This window comes from Scomber scombrus, chromosome 7, assembly GCF_963691925.1.
Source record: "Scomber scombrus chromosome 7, fScoSco1.1, whole genome shotgun sequence".
Classification (NCBI taxonomy): domain Eukaryota; kingdom Metazoa; phylum Chordata; class Actinopteri; order Scombriformes; family Scombridae; genus Scomber; species Scomber scombrus.
Window position 1 is genome coordinate 27,670,252 of NC_084976.1, and position 22,486 is coordinate 27,692,737.

Consider the following 22,486-nt stretch of genomic DNA (forward strand, 5'->3'; position numbering starts at 1 on the left):
CACTCTTCCCAATTTATTGCACACTAACTTGTAAAGTGAGTAATATTTGACAGCTTGTTAGCTGAGGTGCAGCACCACTACAGACTTTTTTTGTATACAACTGCTGTAAAGTAGCATTTAAAAGATGGTGTCCTGGCGACAGTGTAAATAGAGTACATTTTAGTGTAAACATCTTTGAGAAACTTGTAGATTATTCTAGAATTTGTATTTTTGTATAGACTATTGAATTACTAACTTGCTGAGTTTGGAGTGAATGCACCTATCCCCTTGCATTTCTTCCTGCAGTCACATTTATGCAGGAGAGTTTTGAGTTTTTGCCATGTTTTAGTTGAATAGTTCTACAAGCAGCTGGGCTTCTGTACAGTCCCCGTAATAACAAAATATATGTAACACATAGCCTCCTGCTCAGAGTATAATTTAACAGTATTGTTTCACATGGGACACAATGCAATGACAATAGCGCGATGGCATTAGCCCTGTATACTAGAGTGTAGAGCTACTTGGCCTTACGACATACCTGTTTTATGAGCCTCCTTGCCTTGACAGTCTCTCCTTCAGACGTGCCGTTGACATGCCCACACACTCATCTTCATTGAGTCTCAGGCAATCACTTCCAGCAGCAGATCACATTGAGGCAAAAGCATTGACACAATATTATTTTTCCTAGATGTGTTTTGTTTTGCAGCTGTAGGATTTGGAAAGTTGTTAATGGATATGCACCACTGCTAGAAAAATATAATCAGCTACACAACTGATGCAGGTGATGTGATTTTACATAATAGTTCTAGTGTGTAGGATCAAACCAAACCAACATGCATGTCAATTGTAACTTCTGTTGTTTTTCTTTTGCCATAATTTGCTAAAGTGGAGCTTTTCCCTCCCCCCTTAATTCACAGGTGCCATATGGACAGTTATATTATATGTTGTGAAAGGCTCCAGTCACACATTTTGTGCTCAAAACCATTCCAGATATGCAGAGTCAGATATCGGGAGTGTCTCCAGATCTGAAATTTGCTCTATTGAATAGCAAAAATGTTAATTTGTAGTAATTTACTCATTTCCCTGTTGAGGTACTAGGTGGAATTACTGCCAGGAGTCACGCTCATACAACATTAACATACATCTTCGTACATGCATACTGTCAGTGAACACAACTATGCAATTTTTAAGTGTGGCATTCACGAGTATACATACGGACTCCAGAATTAAAAGATTTACTCCTCCCTCTGTGACATGATATTCTGCTACAACCTTATATGCAGAACTCCAGTGGCAAACGTTGCCTTTCCAATGCATCAACATTAAGCATTCTCCATGATATTCAACATTTTACATTTGGAGTGGTGTTAAAGCGGGCTGTTATGTGTTCAAGTACCTTTCCCCATGAATGTTGCACCACAGATTTCCTTTTACATGCTGTTTTTGCCTATGAGGTAACTGGTTTAAAACCAACTGGATTTTGTTTTGAAGGAGTATTTTGTTAATGATTCTGTTTTAAGAATTATTTTTGGTCAAACGTACGCAGCTTTTCATTTGTTTTTACACTTTATTAGTAAAATGTTTCATTTGGGCTTTGCTACATATATGTAATCATCTCAGCCTTTTACATTCATATTTGACATGTGGATAATTTGTTGGCTCATCTTCACCAATGAAAGTCAAAACTTAACAGCTGCTGATATTTGTTGTAATCAGTAAGCGGAGAAATTTTTTTTTTGACTTTTGTTCCTGGTTTGTTTTTCCTGAAGTTTTACCAGAACCGGTAGCGTCAGCAAATCAACGATGGTGACATTTGTTTGGAAGCAGATCGTTTGAATGAAATGAGTAGGTTGAGTGGTTTTTGGAAATTGAGATCCAGAATTTCTGCCATCTCCAACTTTTTTCCAAATGGACAATATTTAAAGAAAAACGGAAACTATATGCTTCCAAAGGGATGTCTTGACACCCAAAGAGCAAGGAATTAAGGATTTGTATTTTTTAAAAGAATGTATAATGTGAAAATGTTTGCTTATGCTTGTTTCATATAAAGTAATATGATAAATAACTTTCTGAAATGAGAGCAATATAATACTAATAAAACCTTATCCTTGTCACTGAAAATGTTTCTTCTGCTCAATTTAGTATTTTTACAGAAAGGAGGGAAAAAAAGGAGTGAATCTTACATTTATTTAACATTTAAAATGAAAATATGTCTGTTCCACTTCTGGTCACTTCTGCTGTGGTAAGGACACATCCTGGAAAGATTTCCTCTGTGGGACAAAAACAGCCAAGTTGGATTTTCACAATCTGTAGCAAATCACATGTCTAAGGAGGGTGAACAGCAGCTCACCACAAGATTACCCAGATCCGTCAAGTCCTCCAGGACCCTGTCACACATGGTTATCTTCTCAGACAGGGTCACCAGTCTGCCATCAACCTCCTCGAGGAGCTGCGGAGGACAGAGCATGTTGGTCACCAGGATAGTGTGAGCAGAGAGACATCAGCAGTGTAGTCTGCAGATAGTGTCTGACCTGTTTGACTGGAGGAATACCCTCTTCTTTTTGCTGGACCACTGCTTCTGTTGGGCAATCTGTAACGCATAGGGGCCATAAGAAATACTGAAAATGTAGTTAAGCAGAAAATATGCACAAGTTTTGTTACCTGTGTCCGAGGCCATGATCACAGATATGCTTGTCTTGTAAACTCTGCATGTTAGTTATGTGCCTTTGTGTTTTTAATCAGGTGCAAACAGGTGATTCAGATTTTGCTAATGAGCAGGTGATTAAGAGGGAAGGCAGGTAACGTTCAATAACTGAGCATTTGTGTTAGTGAATCCACATGTGTTGGATAGTTTGAAGAAATGTCAGAAGATGCTTTTCCAGATACTATTAGCCTTTGAGGAGGATTAATAATTACTATTATTATTATTATTGCACAACTATAGTAATATTAACAAACAAAAGAAATGACCTTATATTATAAGGTTAATGGGTAAAAAAGAAACAGAGAAAAACAACAGCTAAATTAGAATATAACACAAAGTTAAACAGTTAAGATAATGATATACAGTTCAAATTTATCAAAAGTCTTTTGTTAGAAGGTAGGCTAGAGCATTTCATTTTTGACAATCTGAAATAGTGGTTATTTTATTACGAAATTTAAACAAATTGATACAAATAGTGTGTGTGTATATATTTTAATTAAAGTATTTGAACAGCTGAACAGTCCAAAAACAAACAGTACATCTCTACATAGATCCAAGAAAACAAACGTGCTGCTGGCCCTTTAAGACGTCAGCGTCATTGTTTGGGGGCGTAACCCGGAAGTATTCTGTTATTTCCATCCGGCTACAACATGCTGCATTGACTGAGAGACGCCAAATCCGCAGTTTTTAGTGACACTGTCGTATGAAGGCCGTGTGTAGCCTTGCTGTTGAGTTACTAAAGTCCAGAGGAGCTCACAGTTCAGCCGCGGCTCGTCGACACGGAGCAGAAATGTGTAAAGAGCTCAAAACCAAAGTGCTGCGTTTGGTGCTGTCGGCCTCAAATGGACCGTCTCTGAGCGAAGAAGACCACACAGGTCAGCTGCCAGTCACCACACAACAACACCCCTCTTTCCTTTCATTCATTGTGAGCTTTGAAAATATGTGATTACTGAAGCTGCTCAGGACAGACTCGGTAACGTAACGTAAACATTGCGGTGTGTTACGTCAGCCATGACTTTGTCCACATGTCGCTTTACAGGTGTGTTTCTTAAATTAAAGCCTCTCAAGTTCAGAGATGATAATGAACAGTACAAATCACGTAGTCTTAAAATTGACAACATGAAGCAGACTTAACACGTTTTTCTGAATAAATTTGAGTGTGATTAGAAAGGCTCATCAGTATGATAGGATACAGGATATTGTAACTTTGATATAGTTTGATGTCAGATGGGCTTTAAGCTGCAGCATCAGCCTACTTCTGTCTCAAACTGCAGAAATATTTGTGTAGCATTGTGGTGTTTTCAGCTGTGTTCTTTAAGTAATCGTTACATATTTTTAGTTTCTTGTCTCATTGATTGCAAACTGAAATACATTTCACATTTCAAAGATGAAATCCATATAAATGCAGTATTTACATAATAATAGTCAAAGGATTTTGGACAGTCAAGTTAATGTACTTCACATTCAGGCAGCTGTTTAACCAAAGAGGATGGAAATGAGGTCATGATGATGTTACTACTTGAGACTTTTTGGGCTGTGACATTAGGTGGTTTGATGGGTTCAAATGGGAAGAAATATTTTGAGTCTGCAAATGAAGACAAGAGATAAACTATAAACAGTGGCTCTCAAACTTTTTCTCATCAATGACCCCTAAACTGAGCGTCCTCCATCTTATTATTATTATTATTATTATTATTATTATTATTATTATATTATCCATTATTGTGAAAATAAATCATTTCGCTTTTTGTTGGCGACCCCATGGATCACCCTCAAGGACCCCCAGGGGTCGCCAGACCCCAATTTGAGAACCACTGCCCTGCAGAGTGCACATCATTGATATATTAATATGTAAGCATCATTTTAGTTTATTTTTCAGGGACAGCGCTTATAAATACGCATTTCTGTAAATATGCCAGAATCTGCCCAAAGGCTAGTTTTCATCTGGCCAGATGTGAGTTGGCAGCCTAAAATCAATCAAGTCAGTTCATTCTCTTTGTAATCTAGTTACATTTTGCACTAAAACCTCAGTCTGCAAAGTAACTATTTAACTACCCGCAGTTATTAAATATATTTGAGTAAAAAGCAGAACAATGAAGTACCAATAATGATAGTATAGTTTTGATGTATTTGTGGTGCTTTGCTATGCTCATAGAGTCTGAGGATAATCTCTCAGGTTCATCGTTAAAACTGGGTGGTTTAAAGAAAAAAAAAAAAACCTGCATCGCATGCAGAACCAATCCAAAGTCTTTAGGGTGGCCCTTCATATTGAGGCAGTGACAATGGCAGGGAGAGCATCATTTTCGGTAAGGTGTGTCCTTGACAAACTGTAAGGAACGTAGGTTTGTTAGTGGCCATTCTCATCACTGTTCTATCAACTATGGTTCACTTAGAAATCCCCAGACTTCAATAGGCGAGATCGCAGACTGTCTGGTATCACAAGAATAAAGATGTTCAGACCTTTAGTCTCGTATGGGTCAATCTCCAAAGACATTGGATCCTACACTTCCCATAATGCAACTCAGTAGCTGTGTTTAAATTGGACAACTCAGGCCTTGTAAATACACACATCATCTTGTTACTTTCCACCTCTGCTGGTTTATCTATGCAGCCTTTCAATACCCCAAACATCTATCCACAATTCACGACTCAGCTGTACAACATAACAAAATAGCACACACATGTTTTTACCCTCAGTATTTAGGTATCATGTGCTTCTGTGGATAAATCCCCCTTGGAACATCCCTGTTTTGGAACTGCAGATGCTGCTGAAATCCTGAGTTGCACCGTGAAGGCTCTGAAGGAGGGCCATGTTGTCGCCGTGCCCACGGACACCATCTACGGTCTGGCATGTCTGGCCCAGAACTCTGACGCCATCAGAAAGACGTACAACATCAAAGGACGAAATGGGCATAAACCGCTGGCCATCTGTGTGGGAGAAATTCAGGATATCTATAAGTAAGTGTCTTTGTGTTTTTGCCACCAGAATTGGGGGATAACCTTTGATATTAAGTTAAGAGGAATATTCCACCATTGATCACTTCAACAGTGTCGAAGTAAGCAGCCGTGCTTTGAACATGATGGGCCCTTTTATCTACTGGAGCCACATTTTGAATGCTGATTGTTTTATAATTTAAACTATCAGTGGTAAATATGTTTTGGAGTCGGTCCTTTTTTGAAATAAGTGTTTTAGTTTCTTTCTGAACTTTCTGTATTGCACTGATGTGAACAGTCATACCCTGGAGGAGTCACACATAAGAGATCGTTTCATCCCCAGCAATAAGACATTTTTACACTTTTTGAGTGACATTCACTGGGTTAAACCTGCACCTGATGTCATAGAAATGCCTCAGTGATCATTAATTTGCTAAATAACTCCATGTCTTTATGTATATTTTACTCTGTATGTTTCTGCAGCCATGTTTGAAATCTCTGAGTTGTTGCAGGATTTGTGGAAATTATGATAAATTACTGACTTAAAAAGAGGAGTAACTGCAGACTGACGGATGGTGGTTGCATCAAAAACACAGCTCAACTTGTTTTTGTTTTCCATGTGCAGGTATTGTAAGGTGATGGTGAAGACGGAGCTGCTGTGTGACCTGCTGCCTGGTCCCGTCACTCTGGTGTTTGAAAGGTCTGAAGTACTGAACACAGATTTCAACCCCTTTACTTCAGTAAGTCCACTCTACTAAAATTACACACCAATCAATAAGCTGCAGACTTGTCCACTGAAGACTCACTGAGCATAATAAGATATGTTTTTTTTTTGTTGTTGTTGTTTTTTTTGTTAATGAGTCATAAATGAACATTGAACATCTGTTGTTTACATGGCTTTGTGCCCCTCAGCTTGTAGGCGTCCGTATCCCAGATCATGCCTTCATGAGGCGTCTCTGCCAGATGTGCGGGGAACCTCTTGCACTTACCAGCGCCAACATCAGCTCGCACGGCAGCACTGTGGCTGTAAATGTAAGTGTGCACGCGCAAGAAGGAAATAATATAGGACATGCTGAGAGATTTTGGAAGTAGGGGAATATTTTTCTCCTTTTCAATATTTTTATAATAAATTTGTACCTGGTGGTAACGCTGCTGTGTTTTTCCTCTGAAGGAGTTTCAAGAGCTTTGGCCCAAAGTATCAGTGGTAGTGGATGGCGGACCTATAGGAGACCAGAGCCGCCTCGGGTCAACAGTGGTCGACCTATCAGTACATGGCAAATATCGCATCATCAGACCTGGCTGGTAAGTTTCTTACTGGAAGACCTTTACATTTACTTTATGTTTTGATTTAAATTAAATCAAACTAATAATGGCCACAAAAGTGTTTATATGAGCTCTCAAACTTTAGCATAGGAGAAGTTAGTTTGAGCACAGAACAGAACGATGATCTAATATGCAGTCAGCTGTTTTTTATTTATATATTTTTAGCTGCTACACTGTTTATATCCCGTACAGGTTAATGTCTTAAAATGATCTGCCTACATCAAGAACCTGCAAGTGTTGTTGGTTTACTGCTGCACTTTCTACTGGAGGAAGAGCATTAGAGCTTCAATAGTTTGTCAATTAATCAATTAGTAAAAGAAGATGATACAACTATTTTGATCATCAATTAATTGTTTTGAGTCATTTCTAAGAAAAGAACATGCTAACATTTTTGTATCCTGTGCTTCTTAAATGTGAATACTTTTTCTTTATTTATTATAAACACTGATCAATATATTTCATTATTTTCTGACATTTTAGAGACTAAATAACTTGCCCCTCTGTGATTATGAATATGAAACCAGTGAATAAAATGTAGGTATCCTACCCACAAAACCACAAAAAATGACTACACATATGGCGCTTTTCCACTACACCGTTCCACCGTACGACTCGACTCGACTCGCCTCGGTACGGTTCCAGGACAGACCTTTTCCATCACAAAAAAGTACCTACTCAACGTGGGCGGGGTCGTCATAGCACGGCTCCGTGAAACTGCCGTGACTTCGTTTTATACGCGACACAAAACACATAAACAATGGAGGAAATTGAGGTAGTGGTGTACTTGCTGCTGTTTGTGGCTTTTTGTCTCACACAAAGCAAGAAAATTGAGCCGTATGGCTGTAACTATGGTTGTAACGCTGCTGCCGGTATTTAAAAATGCCGGGTTTGATTCTTGTGTGGGACGGCTCATGACTCTTCGACGTCACATTTTAGTATCGGCTTGGCTCGCTTGGAACCTCACCAGAGCAGGTACTAAAAAAGTATCAGGTACCAGGTACTTTCCCTAGTGGAAACGCAAAAAGAACCGAGGCGAGGCGAGGCGAGTCGTGCTGGAACTGTGTAGTGGAAAAGCGCCAATAGTACTTGAGTGTGAGTCTGTCATGATTGGGTGCCAACAGTGATTAAATAATACCATATGGTGAAGGTTTACTGCTTTTGTATTTGTACTTTCTGACTCTCAGCTTCACATCCCTCCCCTCCCAACCCCCCCCTTGTTTGGTCTGAAGATAACTCATTACTAACTGTACATTAGAGGAGAAATAAGAATGAAACATTCTGTTTTTCAGTGCCCTTTCGTCTACGGTTGATGTGCTGCAACACAAATATGGACTGTCAGAGGACTCGGGGAAAGAATGACCTTCGAACTTGCCACACTCCGTAACACGCTGAGACGCACAACCAGCTTTGACCCGGGGCTCCTCCTTTTCCAGTGGAAAAAATTGTTTTCCATGAAATGCTGAATAGTCAAGATGGTTTTATCTTGAACTCAGGAATGACTTGACTCTTACCGCTCATGGCTGCGGTGAGGTCTTGAACCCTTTTTATTTATTTTTTTTCCCGGATATTTTCTGCCTTACTGTAATTGTTATCATGGGTTTTTTGTGGGATTTCTTACGAGGCCACATCTTATTTTTATTCTGTAACATGGAACAAGGTCAGCAGGTTTTTATTTTTCTTTTCGCATAAAAATAAAACTACATACTTTTCTTCGTTGTCATACCAATGTGGCTTAACTGGGAATTCAATGGTTTGACTTTTTCATTTGAACTCATTTCTATAACGGTCATGATGTCCAACAGAAGTGAATATGTAGTTTAATCTTCATAACCAATAGTTTTATGAATTGCATTACTGTAACTATACCTGCACATTTTTATGGGATTGGAAAATAACTTTTAATGAAAAATGATGAATCCCCTTTATTTATCTAATTAGTCTATTAGTCACACAGCATGCGGCTTATACTTTAGTTGGACATCAGCTACATGTAATTCATGTTATTGTTTAGCATTGTAGCTTAAACATTTACAAGTTGAGAAATACTTTGATACTTCAGTTTTGTTGGTTTGCACAGTGGGCCAAGTAGATGTACTGAATAAATGTCATCTGCCCACTTGCATGTTAAATACTGGAGCATTTTGTTTTTTCTCATAATGTCAACTTAAATTAAAAGACTGTACATCCTGTGCGCAGCCAAATTAAAGCCTCAAAAGTTCTTCATGCAGAAACAATTTGAGATGGGTTTTTCTTCCCCCCCAAGTGTCTGGATTTCACTTATCATTGATTCTTAATGGAGTGTGAAATCAAGAGTCAGAATAAGATTAAGAAGTGCCTTTCACATGGAAATCAAACAAATGCACACCAGGAAACATACTTTGATCCTTCCTTAAAGTAGCTTTTACTTTAACAGATTTAATTAAATTAAGTACACACAAATCTGTAGAGCAGTGTTCTGTCAGTGGTACATTTTTATTCACAAATCCAAAACAAATGCTAACCATTTCCTTAAAAACACTTAACGTCTAATCTGGTTGTTTTTACATCAGTGAAAGATGGTAATTATGTGAGTGGAGCAGTGCTATCCTGCATGCTATAAGCATATAAATACTTACCAGCTAATTCCTCTGATTTCTGCAAGAGGATGTTCTCTGTGGCGGTCTATCAAATGACATTAAATCCACTTGAAATATTTTGTATTTGAGATGAAACTCTTGAACAAATAGTTTAACATTTTGGGAACTAGAGGATATATTCTGTGTCATTAGACCGAGCCTTTCTGTTCTTTATATTAAACTAAGCTAACCAACTGCTGGCATCATATTTAATAGACCAACATGATCGTGGTATGGATCCATTTATCCATCTATTGGCAAGAAACTTAAGTATTTCACAAAATGCTGAACTATTCCTTTAATCATCTTGATGATATGGGATTTTTTTTTTTTGCATGCCAGCAGCAACAAAACCTCTTCACTTGCTTGTTTAACCTCCACCTACAGTTTTTAAACACCTTTCCATCATTTAATCGAGCCCTCTGAACTTTAATCAACATTAGTGCCTCATTCTCTTCGAGAGCCTGTTGTAGATGGAAAACCAAACCACAGCAATCCATCCCATTATTTAACTGCAGAAAAGGGAAATGAGACCATTGAGTTGATGACACATAGTATTTATGGAAACATCAGGCAGTAGTTTCTCAGATGGTGGGAGTGTTTGAGCTAATTGTCCATTAAGTTTCACTGGCTGAGCAAGGAGCAGAAACAGGCCTACAGATCATTGTAGAAGTCTGGGCTATGATTGCAGCTTAACAACTGAATGCTGCTTTCACCTGAAGCAGGACAAACACATCATCTTTGTGTCCTTACAGCTCAGAGGGTGTGCACAAATACACACACTAGCAGAAACTGACACATCAAGTCAATACGTCTTCTTTTGCTCTCACATCTATACGGATCAATCTCTACATTCACTCCTCGTCTCTTTTGTTCTTTGTCTTTCATGTGTACACACAGACACACACACACATATCCACCAGAGCTGTTTAAAGTCTCATATGAGCCATTGCTCCTTCTCTTTGTTGAACTGCTCCGCCCAGTGCCGGGTCAGCTCCAGGTAGTGATCAGGTCCATGTGGCTGATAGTCCAAGTACACACGGGTGACAGTTTTTTTAGGCACCGCCCTCTCTATCTGCGTCCCCTCATGCCATTCGTTAAACGACGTTATGGTGACAATCTCCGGCCGCGCGTTCATCGCCGCCTGCAGGGCCGTCTCATAGTAACGGCCATTGACCCGGTTGCGGGTGTTGTGGTTGTTCCACGGCCGGATGCTGGTGTCGATGTAGCCGGGTCCCACACTGGGGATGAAGATGAGATTGTTGCCGTCACAGAAGGCCTTGATGGCCTTCCAGTTCTGGTGAGAGGAGCCAAACGAGAAGCCGTTGGATGCAAAATAAGTGTACATGCCATCAAAGCCACCTGCGAGGATGTCATGCTTGTGGCGCTCCTCCACAATCAGGGCGATGAAGATGGAGTCATAGTCTGAGCCGCGCACACTGTGGGAGCCAGTGGTAGACAGAAATTCAGACCAGGACTCTGGAGGGGTTAGGTAGGAGTCGTAGATGTAAAATAGAGGAAGACTCTTCCCTGTGCTGGTGGTGAACTTGTAGAAGGCTCCATGGTCACCGTACCTTTTTAAAAGACAAAAACACAGTCAAATGATAACACAGTAAATTAATGTTTCTTACAGGAGCACACAGGAAACTGATCATTTTTTTTAAGGCAAAGTAGTGGATCTAAAAATGTAAACTTTCTCCTGAGTCTGGTGCTAAAATACAATGGGGGTCCAAAGTTCAAAAGGAGCATTAATGTGACTATTGAGTATCATTGCAATCTGCCTGGAACTGGTTTATTTGTACTCAGCAAGTTTTTTATAAAATCACTGATATTTCTGTTATATAAAATGCTTTTATTTGTCACACATGACAGTAAATTGAATATCTTTGGGTTTTTTACCATTGGTCAGACAAAATAAGACATTTTAAGACATAGCATTTGACTCTGGGAAATTATAAAAGGCATTTTTCAGTATTTTCTGATATTGATATGGACAAATGAGTAATAATAGATTAATCAAGAAAATAATCATTAGAAGTAGCCTTATTGGAAATTGAATACTTTACAGCAGTTTGACAGGTGCTCCTTTTATTTTTAAGAGCAACCCCAATACTAAAGATTAGAAAGTAGCTTTGGCTTCAGAGACTTCATTTATAAATCATGAAACTGGTCTTATATAATCAGATATGCTTTCTAAAGGTATTTTAGTTTCGTAACAACTGTTCTTAAACTATGCATGAAGTCTTAATGCTTTTTCTATTTAAATTGACATGTGATGATGGACATGTGCAGTCACAGTGCATACCTGTCAATTATATACTTGATGTTGTCGTGCACACTCTGGTCACTCCGTCCTCTGTATGGTTGGATGTGAAAAGCAACCTAGGAAGACATGGGGAGAGAGAGAGAGAGAGAGAGAGAGAGAGAGAGAGAGAGAGACCTTGTTGGTTTCCATTCATCATATTACTGTCATTAAAATAAGATGCCACAGTCAGCACTTACAGATGAACCTGAGCATGTATTGACTTAAAAGCAACAGTCAGTTCCTCGGGGAGACTACTTATGGAGGGCTGACAAGTGCGACATGATCTTCTGGTTTCCAGCTAATTAAGGTTTGATAAGTTGCCAGAAAGAAATGGGTCAATATGGTGCATATCATATTATAGTCAAAGGTCATTAAAGCTGATTGGACCCAAAATACCTCTTCAACAAAAAACACTTTTTAACTTTTTTAATTCTGCAAAAGAGGTTAGTCGTGCATTATTTTGACCTTGTGAGGCCCTTAAGCATGGCAGGTTTGGTTTCTCAACCCTAGTACCATGTGACAGGTGACTATATCTGTTTACAGGTTTTCTTAAAAACCTACAAATAAAAGAGTAAAACACATATCACCAGTGCAGCACTTAGCCACTTAAGGGCACGATGTAAATGTACCAACCCCTATGTTTTATTTTCATGACAAATTCTGTCACACTACGAAGGAGCTGTTTTTCACCCTTCGTGGTGCCCCTGTGGAGACTTTTTGTAATGCTCAGTTAATGGCTCTGTTCAAAACATCTATTTGCAATTGTGGAACAAAAGCAGTAGTGGAACAAGGGACCTCAAGTGACACATACACAAAAAGTGCTTAAGTTGAATATTTTAAGGCACGGCCAGAGAATTCAGTGGCTTTAAATTATTCATGCTCAAAGCGAAACACTTTTCTTCTCCAGCAGTGGACACCCAAGGGGAACAATGTGAAGGAAAATGGCATTTTAAGATGATGGAGGCCAACAGTAACTTAATGGATATAAGACGTCATCGGCTAATCTGACAGAAGGCCAGCTTAGTCTTTGCTGGATGATTCCTTTCTTATCCTTGTGTGAGTCTTCATTTAACCCCATATTTGGAAAAGACTAAGATTTTACAGCCCTGCCAGCAGCTCTGTGTGCTGTACGCAGGCACAGCAGGACTTTGAGCTGAATGCTAATGTCAACATGTTTAGCCAGTTTAATGTTCATCATGTTCACCATCAATTAGACTGCCATGCTATCACGTGATAGCATAGTTTAGCTATCACACAACAACATTTTTTAACTTGGCACAAAGTAGGCCTACAGCTGAGGCTGATGGGAATGTCTTTTTCAAGTAGTTAGCCATAAATCAAGGTACAGATTGAAATGTTGGGGTGGTGAATGCAGTGCTATGTGAGACCATTCATCCTGAAGGGGAACATCATCATCCTAACATCATTAGGATGTATCCTCTGGGCACAATGAATGTACAGATGTTTCAGTCTTGACAAGAGTAGTCAGTCTACTAGTGTGACTAAAAAGGAGAATACTGAAAGAAGCTCCACAGGATTAAAAAACATGTACCATTATCTATAGAAAGTCTTTTTTGTGTCTCTGTTGGTGCTGCTATGATAGGAAAATTGCATTCCAGATAAAATGATTCACACTGGAATATTTTGTGGAAGCAGGATAGTTGGCAGCACTAAGTGTCACTTTGACATTGAGCGTAAGTGTACTAATGGATTAAAGTGAAGTTTGGAATAGGCTATATCTGAGCAAACTGTTTTAATCTGCAGATGTGTATAGATAAACTGTCAGTTGGAGGCAAGAAAAGCGGAATCACTTGTGCCTCTAATGGAGATGGTAAGTGCTTTTATGCGCAAAAAAACCCCCCCATACATTTTGAAAGTGTCAGATGCACTTTGCTTGCAAAATATCAAGCTGAAGAAAGAGAGGTGCAGTGGATAGAAAAAGTTCCTGGCCAGCTGAGTAAATCATAGCCAGGAGGGGTTAATGAAGCTGTAACTCTCTGCACCTCTAGTAAAGTAGCATCCCCACAAAGTGAGATCAAATATTGAACCTATTGGGTTTTTTTTTTAATGTTGAGGTATTTGAGGATGTAAAGCCATATAATTATCATCCACAGTGACATAAAAAGCTGTTATAGTCTCCTCATCACTGCAGCAAAGCGGAGGCCACTAGAAAACTCCTTCAGCTCATTTCCCGAAACACACTGGCCCTGAATTACTCTGTGGTAATATAGAAGTAAATGAGACAGTCTCAACGCATTTTTAATACCCCATAAACATTGACAGCATGATTTATGCTGAGCAGAGTCGAATTTAGTGCCATGGCACGTAGATAGCACACAGGGAGGAACGTGAGCCAACACAAAGACCTTTAAAACAATTAGATCAATTTCAACAAAGTCAGTCACATTTCTGTATCCAAGACTGCCCGTTTCCATCTGTCCAGTGGACCCACACAATATTAGAGGATCATGTAAGACTAAATCAATCTACTCAATGTATCTGGAACCAAGAAAGTGTGGCTGATGCCATCATTGGGCACCCATGTGTCATATTCCCCTGTGTACATGTAGCTACATGCCCTACTTACTGGATAGAACTTTTATAGCCCCTCAGGGTTCAGATTGCTCACAGAGGCAAACTGAGTCATGGCACCCATGATGCACATTTCCCCTCTGCTCCTTCCCTCCTGCACCCAGCTTCCAGTGCCCTCCACCCTGTCCCCACCAAAACGCCCCCACCCTCCCCTGGGCAGGAGGACTATTTCAGTTCCTGTTCAAGCTGAGGTCGAGCAGCAACACTGCTGTGATCTGTTCTCCAACTCCACTGCACGATGCATGAGCTGTGCGTGGGTGCTGCTAAGATACGGCTCAACTTATATAATAAAAAGTAGGTACATAGCTTTCTCTTGAAGCGTTACCCAGAGAGGGGTCAGTGTGTTTTTAGCTGTGTGGTGTGGGATTGCCTGGAAGATGGAGGTAGGATTTGCTTTTTTAGTAACGTTCACTCTGCTCAAAAGAGGCAAATCCCATTTTCATTCACCTCTGAATGTTCTTATGAATACGAACTTGTGCCGTTATGCTAATATGTCATTTATTTCATGCCTGTTCTTTAAAACTCCCTACACCAGATGCAGATGTATAATGTTCCTCATCTTGGCATGGCTGCATTACCAACCAGCAAAAAATGGCCAACTTCCCTGTCGGCCCCAGATTGCAGTTCATAGGCCACAAGTCGACTGTGTCACATAGTTTTTGGTCATTTGTTAAGGTATCAACATCTAGTTTTAAGTCTATATTTGCAGTGAAACAATGACTTGATTAATCAATTAGTCGACTGACAGGAAATTAATCTGCAAGTACTTTGATAATAAATGGTTTTACCTTTTTTCTCCTCAGTTTACAGCTTTTTAAATGTGAGGATTTGATGATTTTTACAGTATAATAGTAAACTGAATGATTTTTGAACTGCTGAATAAAACAAGCAACTTTCTTTGGCTGTTGGGGATTATAACAAACATTTCTTCTCTCTTACAATTAATCAATAATGAAACAAAAATCCTTTGGTTGCAGCTCTGGTTTATTTTGTTTTCATAATCTGATGGTGAATATTCTTAAATTCATTTGTGGTGGTGGAGGTCAACAGCGAAGTTTTGCCCAGGGGACCCCTAATAGCTTCATCCGGTCATGAATCTTGGAAAAGGTTAATGTTATATTCATGCCCCATTGAGCTACATGAAACCACAAAGACTCACATACAGTCTTAAATTGCTCTGTCAAGCAGTAAATGAAGACGAGACTGGACAGAACAAGACAGGACAAAGATAGCGGATGAAACACAGAGTGCATATGAGCAGGTGGTGAGTCTCTGCAGGTCAGTGTAAAGTGTAATATGAACATAAGGGGGGTCTGGTCTTGTCTTTCCTCATCTTATCTCTGTCGTGTTTACTCATCTTTTACAATAACCTAACAAAGTTTCTCTGAAATTATACACTAGACTCTCAAAAGGCCTGATGATTTCACTTCCAAACTGCACTTCTCAGATTAGCTGATAGCCACGTTGCTACTAAAAGCAGATTGCAGACATGTCTGTTTTTCTCTGATACATTTTTGGCTGTTGCCACTGCTCCTGTGGGACCATCTGTCCTCTCCACTCAGGCTTCCCTCTCTCGTTTTAGCCGGCCTTTCAGTTGAAAAGAGCAAAGAAATTATTTGAGGTTGTTCTTTCAGAAAATTTGCATTAGACTTCCAAATGATGAGAGCAAAAGTTCTTTACCTTGTCAGCGTTTTGCTGAAATTAGATGAATGTCCTTCCGTGCAGAGGGAGAAGGAGGAGTTAACTGGAAAGGATGCTTAGAAATACAAGCTGTACACAGAATAATTGTCCTCTAAAGCTATTCTGCTGTTTAATTGTGATCCTCTAAGTGCTTTCATTAACGATAAGTAGCTCCTTCATTGAGATACTGAAATGTTCAGTTGATTTGTAGGAAACATGTCACAATCTGTTTTTCCACACACGCTTCCTCCGCACTTTTTTTTAACGAAAATGTCACGCTTGATGGTTCACTGATGACAACAAAGTGTGGCATTAAATTCAATCTATTAGCTTTTCTCCTGACAGCATTATGTGTAAAACGTCATCAGCCCAGCATTGCATGTCTAATCCCACTGTGCTCATCTTGCCCTCACAGAGATACATTATTTCTTTGCCCGCAGCCACACAGCAGAAGAAACAAATGCAATATCAAATCTGACAGGCGGCCCTGACAGACCCACTGCCATCTTGTCAAAGCTGTTTACGGGGAGGATGAGGCCAGTATGTGTCACATGGCTGCTGGAAAATAAATGCTCTTTATCTTCACATCAGCATTCACAAACGCTGGCATGATAATGAATTGTGTCACAATGATAAAACTTTCAATTTGCTTTGTGTTTCACCTTGAGTAGCATAGTGTAAGGGGACTGACTGATCATATGGTTAAAATACACAAACATACCTCAATAGGCTCATACAAGTACATTTTAACATGTTAACTTCAAAGCTTAATCTGGAAGAAAGGTGTTTTTCTTCCACAGTTTGACACAATTTTATCATATCTCAAATTTAAGGCAGGCTTGCTTCCTCTAAGAGAACTGGATGGTCTGCTAAGATGACAGCAATTCATGAACTTGGACAGCAGTGCTCCAAAAACATAAAAAATATCTTAATACAACAGCTTCAGTTTGCCGTTTTATTTCCTGTGAATATCACAATAACCCAATGAAACATCACAGTAATGCATACACTGTTTTTAAGCATCAAAGGATTGATCTGGTTCCTGCCCCCCTTTTGCATGTCAGCTGGCTGATTTTTTTTTCCACTTAAGCATGTATTATGTTGAGCAAATGCTGTTGATGCATTATTAAATATAACCTGCTTTGACACAGGAAAACTCTTACAAGTCTGCCTCTCTTATACGTCTTGTCAAATTCAGTCATACAGAATGAAGGATTACTATGGACCTTGAGTGGCTTTTAAAATGCACATAAACACATCCATACATGATGTATGCCTCTTGCACACTTATTTCAGAGAAAAGAAGTGAAGAGAAGAAGAGAAGTCTAAAAAAAACTTTGTGGAGTTGAAAACTGATTGCTCTGTCATCAAAGACAGTATCTCTTTCTTGTCCTCCCTTTTTTTCCTGCACGGGGAGAGTGTCTGACATGAGCTGTATCACATTACAAACGACTGCTCCCTGTAAAACTTTAATAGGCCTTCGATACTGTGACAGGAGGCAGTGAGACCAACATGGACAGCACTTAATTCCTCCAACATGCCATTTTCCAACCTAATTGCCAGTTGGTCATGTGGTCTTGCTGCCTCCATCACCACCTCTCCACTTATGCTTATGTGCTCCCGGGCTCTTTCAGTCCCCACTGAACAACTAACGGATTCCAGCAGCAGCAGCAGCAGAAGCTCTTTGACCCGTTTTTTCACTCTAATGCCGGAGATGTCACTGCAGCTGCAAACCTCCAGAGTCAAATCCCTGAGTAGCAGAGGCAGCTTTATAGGAAGAACAGCAGAGCAAGCTGAGCTTCAATAGCTCTCAATCTTACTCTCCTGCAACAAAAGCAAATTGACACTTCTGTGTGTTAAACACCACGGCCTAACACCCAGTTTGAGATGACTAACCTGAGTGGCGTTAAGCTTTCTGCTTACCTCTGTGAACCATTAATAATGCTTCTCTCATTTCTGTGTCACTGTGCTCTTATTGGGATGAATGGGTGGGGAGATAATGGAAATACAATCATATTTATCTCAGCCTCATTTATAATCTGGCAACCATTCAGAAATAAAACAATACATATCCCTCAAAACATCTATTTAGGCTTTTATTCTTAAACCTTGAGGAGTTCTGCAGGCTGGAAGTCAGTAATAACCTTTCTGTAGCTTTGTGTAGCAGAGCAAAAGCCTATTTACAGCATTATTGGTGGAAAAGCAACTCCTCAATCAATATTTGTCAACTTAAATTGATTCAATCATGGAGAAACACTAATTTCCCCCTAACAACTTGCTATAATGTAAAAACTGAGCTGGTCTCAGAATAGATTTGATTCATTGCTCTCTTTCGTAGCTTTGGACTCTTTCCCCCTTTCTGATTCAAGTCTCACACACACACACACGCACACACACACACACACACACACACACACGCACACACACACACACACACACACACGCACACACAAGAGTCCAAAAGTGCTGATGCCTTTGTACCTTGAGGTTGTGTCTATATGCAGCATCCAGTACAGCTGGTACCAAATCCTCAGCAGGTTCCCCGTTGTCGTCAGCCAGGCCAGGAGGATACCAGGACAACACCAGAACCCCTGGAGACACACGAGAACACATGAGCCTTTGATCCAACCTCGACCAAAGATACTGATTAATACCTCCGAGAGCATCTGCTGAGACGTCCAAAACATACAACCTGTGCATTGTTAAAATGATGTATGATTTTCATGATGATTGTAAGAAATGCTGACAATCCTTGTGGGAGAAACGGAGGCAGAAAAACGTCTGCTTTCATTAATCTACACTGAGGTTTTTCACATAGTTTTATAGACCCATTTGAGACCGCTGAACGAACACAGTCAGTTGCACTTTTATTGAACACGTTGTAAAATTTATACCCTGGTAATCCATTAGGGTAATTACCATGCATATTCTTCAGGGTTCAGACAGATGCTGGTAAGGTTTGTGGCTTGTAGACACTGTATGAAGGAGGGTTGGTTGTTTTATCTAAACGCTCCCCCTGCCTATCACGCATATCCTGCACCTGATTGATGAATATGCACTTGTCATCTTAAGACTATTTATTATGTCTTGTTTTAGTAGCAATCTCTCTGTGCAGCTTGAGTGCGTGACAGCTCGTAAATTCCAGGGGGATAAATGCTTGTTCATGCTCTGATGCTGGCTGAGAAATGGCTTCATTTCAGCCACGGTGATGCCCGGCACCAGAGACGATCTGGCACATCTAATATGCACTCAGAGTTAATTCATTAAAGTCATGTCCACTTGCTGTGAAGATGTGGGGACGATTAGATTACAATACCCAACTATACCTGTGTTTATATTAAGAATATGGCCGTCGCTGTTTGTTTTATTTACGTGCCTCTGTGAAGTGGGGGGGAATCAGTCATCCGGGCCAAGTGGAACTATTTAGAGTTTGGCTGGCTGCGGTGTCTAATTAAATGGATTGTTTTAACTAAGCGTCATGAGCCAGCCCCTCCATCATCCATCTGTCAAGGTGGGGCAGTTTCAGAGGGACGAACGGTCTGGTCATCATTCTGGATGGTGTACAATATCCTCCTGAGCCGCAGGATAGAAATATCAGGGCCTATCATGTGTAAGCTGCTGACGGCTGGACACGCAGAGCTGTTACTCGACACCAAGCTGTGGAAGGCGTCTGCTGTCTTTTAGGGAAGCTATACAAGTTTTAGAAAAGACTAAACAACACAGCTGTAAATATTTCATGACACATCAAAAAAACTGACCTCAGAAAGTTCTCAGAAGGCAGAGCTGGGTGATAATTTAATACCTTACATGTCCTCTTTCATTTTAGTCTTGCAACTACAGTGCACCATCCAACTTAACTTTAGATATCCCATAATCACACACTTCTTTTTTTTTAATTCAATGAACTGCAAACAAGCCCCAAAGTGAGACCATTTCATTTAGCTTGGAGATTTCAAAAGTCTATAAAAAACAGTTGCTCATGACTTTTTCATACAAAAAATATTACCATTTATTGACTTACAGTGAAATTGTGTCATGATAATGACCATATTGTGTTTTTAACCTATTTTAGTTATGATTTCAAGCAAGGGGTGATGGAAAAGCTTCCTTAATTAGCTATTTAAGTTTTTGTCTAACAGCACTGAATTAAATGTGTCATTTATGTGGCACAATACAATGAATTCAAGACATTGGAAACAACGTGAAATGGACCAGACTCAAAGATTTCACTTTTATAGTTGTAACTGTCAGGAATTAAGTCTGCTTATAATGTCGATTTAAGAAGTTTCCCCTCTTGATAACTGTTGTTTTCAGTCAGAAACTGTGTCTGCAGCATTAAAAGCTCAGCAGCATATTTGGGGGACTTTCAGCTGAGCGTGTAAGGAGCTGTCCACTGAATCTGTGGTGCTGAAAATGTTTTCTGCCCCTGAAGCGAAAAGGAGGCAGCTTTTATCTTCGCTATAAAAAGCCAAATTCTTGCGCAGCTGCTGAGCACGAAATAAAAACAAAACTCAGCTCTTTTTGTCGGTCTCTGTCCAAGAAAAAACACATTTGTAAACTATACCTGCCGCAGATGCACCGATCTGCTCCATGTGGGACTCCAACACGTCCGGGTCCCTCGAGCTGTACGGGTTAAGTTCTGGGTAGAAACTGGCGCCGATGTCTTCAGGCGGCATGTGTCTCCCTCTCGGGTAGCTGGATGCGATTTTAGGGTCCCAGTGTGGAACCAAGATGTGGTCCCAGTGGATGTATTTACCGTCCATATGTTGGCTCCCGTACCACACGTAGTAAAAAATATGAACATCATAAAATATTGTCCCCTCAGGACCGGAGTTTGATAAAACTGCTTTGGTGTTGCTGCCAGCCGGCTGGGCTTGACCCGGAGACACGGTGGTGTCGCGAGACACGGAGCGCCGGTCCATCTTCCCCCCTATCATCGGCAGTAGCTCCAAGCCTGGGGCCAGATCCGAGAACCCGTCACTGGGCTTCAGTGTCCTCAGTCCCATCATAGTCCCGAAGATGAACAGCGAAAAGAGAAACAGAGCTATGCACGCTTTCCTCCGCAACCTTGCCATGTTTGGCTGGAGTGGCAGCGCGAGACCAAGAGCGCGAATAAACCTCTATCTGTCCTGTTTCTGCCTTCTCCGCACCCAGAGTTCACCTCAGTCTAAAAACTACTCTCCAAACTGTCCTGCATGGCATCTACACATAACACATCTTTCTGAATTCATCACAATAAAGTGGCTACATGATTGCAGTCCCAGTCGCAGCAGACTACCTGGCGCAGCTGGATGTGGGAATTTTAACTTTCTTCAGCAGCCTCATGTTTTGCATTCTTCTGAGCTGCGATATGAGGTAAAAACCGGATGTTCTCGTCAAGACGCTTCACTCCACAGTGATGTCCGAGGGATTTTCTAGTCTCCTTGGTGGGTGGGTGGGTTGCTTGCTTCTTTACACAGTCCGTTTTGGATGTCAGAGAGGCGGGACTCATCCCTGTGTTGCCCGTTTGTGAGTGGCAGCAGTGCCTTTTGCAAATTTTTATAAATATATCACAAAATCAGCAACAAAACCAAGTTAACCTGATCGTTGAGTCTATAAATCTAATCTATTTAGCTCAAGACACAATAACAGTGTTTATGATTTGGTTTTTAAAGTTAGGTCTCCAGTATGTGTCTGACTTGTCCTGTGCTGCGAGTTAAAAGTTATACTGACATCATGTGGACACCTCATATAACACACAGGCCACTTCAACACGCTGCCTTCAGGTACTGCCGGAAATTATGTCACCTGAGAAGTTTTGATGTGCTGTTTAATGGGTAGAGCACAGAGAGGTTGATACTAACTATTATTATTATTATCAATATAATATATACCAGACAAAAACTGTAAACCTGATTTTCTCTTTGTCTTCCTGATTTTAATAGGAGTATTTTCGTTCATAATAAAGTTAACCCTGATGACTTCCGACTTTGGACCAACTGCTTTGGTTCGCTATCGGACACTAACTCACAGGACTCACAGAAAGAGAAACATATGTCCTATTGTTTTCTGTCACCAAGCCTAGGCGACAGAGCAACACACAGCCATCTCTGCATCTCTGCACATTATGTTGTTGCAGGTTGGCTTGAATCCAGCAGTGAGATTCAAACGCCTTGGCTTCCGGCCAAGATAATGTGAGCCTGCATTGAGAGGTCCTGACCTCTCCACTGGAAATGAAGTGACTTGCTGACTCTTCATTACATTGTTTTCCTACTCAGTTTAATCTGAGACTGATAGATATGCCTCGTGCAGCCTGGGCTTTAAGTTAGTTGATGCTTTGTATAAAATCCGGTCTAAAATAAACTTTTTCAGAGA

General features: G+C 40.3%; 2 protein-coding genes across 2 annotated transcripts; one reads left to right on the plus strand and one right to left on the minus strand.

The window, feature by feature from the left end:
- Positions 1–1,238: 1,238 nt before the first annotated feature.
- Positions 1,239–21,207, minus strand: LOC133983288 (glycoprotein endo-alpha-1,2-mannosidase-like protein). The gene is made up of 5 exons (XM_062422323.1): positions 20,697–21,207; positions 18,614–18,723; positions 11,861–11,937; positions 10,504–11,129; positions 1,239–1,296 (listed from the first exon to the last, which is right to left on the minus strand). The coding sequence occupies exons 1-5, from the start codon at positions 21,205–21,207 to the stop codon at positions 1,253–1,255; spliced, it is 1,368 nt and encodes a 455-aa protein (XP_062278307.1). The 3' UTR covers positions 1,239–1,252.
- yrdc (yrdC N(6)-threonylcarbamoyltransferase domain containing) lies at positions 3,357–9,074 on the plus strand. The gene is made up of 6 exons (XM_062422324.1): positions 3,357–3,558; positions 5,446–5,641; positions 6,243–6,357; positions 6,530–6,649; positions 6,789–6,919; positions 8,230–9,074. The coding sequence occupies exons 1-6, from the start codon at positions 3,387–3,389 to the stop codon at positions 8,297–8,299; spliced, it is 804 nt and encodes a 267-aa protein (XP_062278308.1). The 5' UTR covers positions 3,357–3,386; the 3' UTR covers positions 8,300–9,074.
- Positions 21,208–22,486: the final 1,279 nt, after the last annotated feature.

Bases quoted from the DNA above. Each gene is read 5' to 3' on its own strand.
- yrdc (XM_062422324.1), top strand. From the start codon at position 3,387: ATGAAGGCCGTGTGTAGCCTTGCTGTTGAGTTACTAAAGTCCAGAGGA. The intron at 6,650-6,788 runs GTAAGTGTGCAC...TTTCCTCTGAAG, and splicing joins GCAGCACTGTGGCTGTAAAT to GAGTTTCAAGAGCTTTGGCC. The intron at 6,920-8,229 runs GTAAGTTTCTTA...TCTGTTTTTCAG, and splicing joins CGCATCATCAGACCTGGCTG to TGCCCTTTCGTCTACGGTTG.
- LOC133983288 (XM_062422323.1), bottom strand. From the start codon at position 21,207: ATGGCAAGGTTGCGGAGGAAAGCGTGCATAGCTCTGTTTCTCTTTTCG. The intron at 11,938-18,613 runs GTACAAAGGCAT...ATGTCTTCCTAG, and splicing joins CATATAGACACAACCTCAAG to GTTGCTTTTCACATCCAACC. The intron at 11,130-11,860 runs GTATGCACTGTG...TCTTTTAAAAAG, and splicing joins ATCAAGTATATAATTGACAG to GTACGGTGACCATGGAGCCT.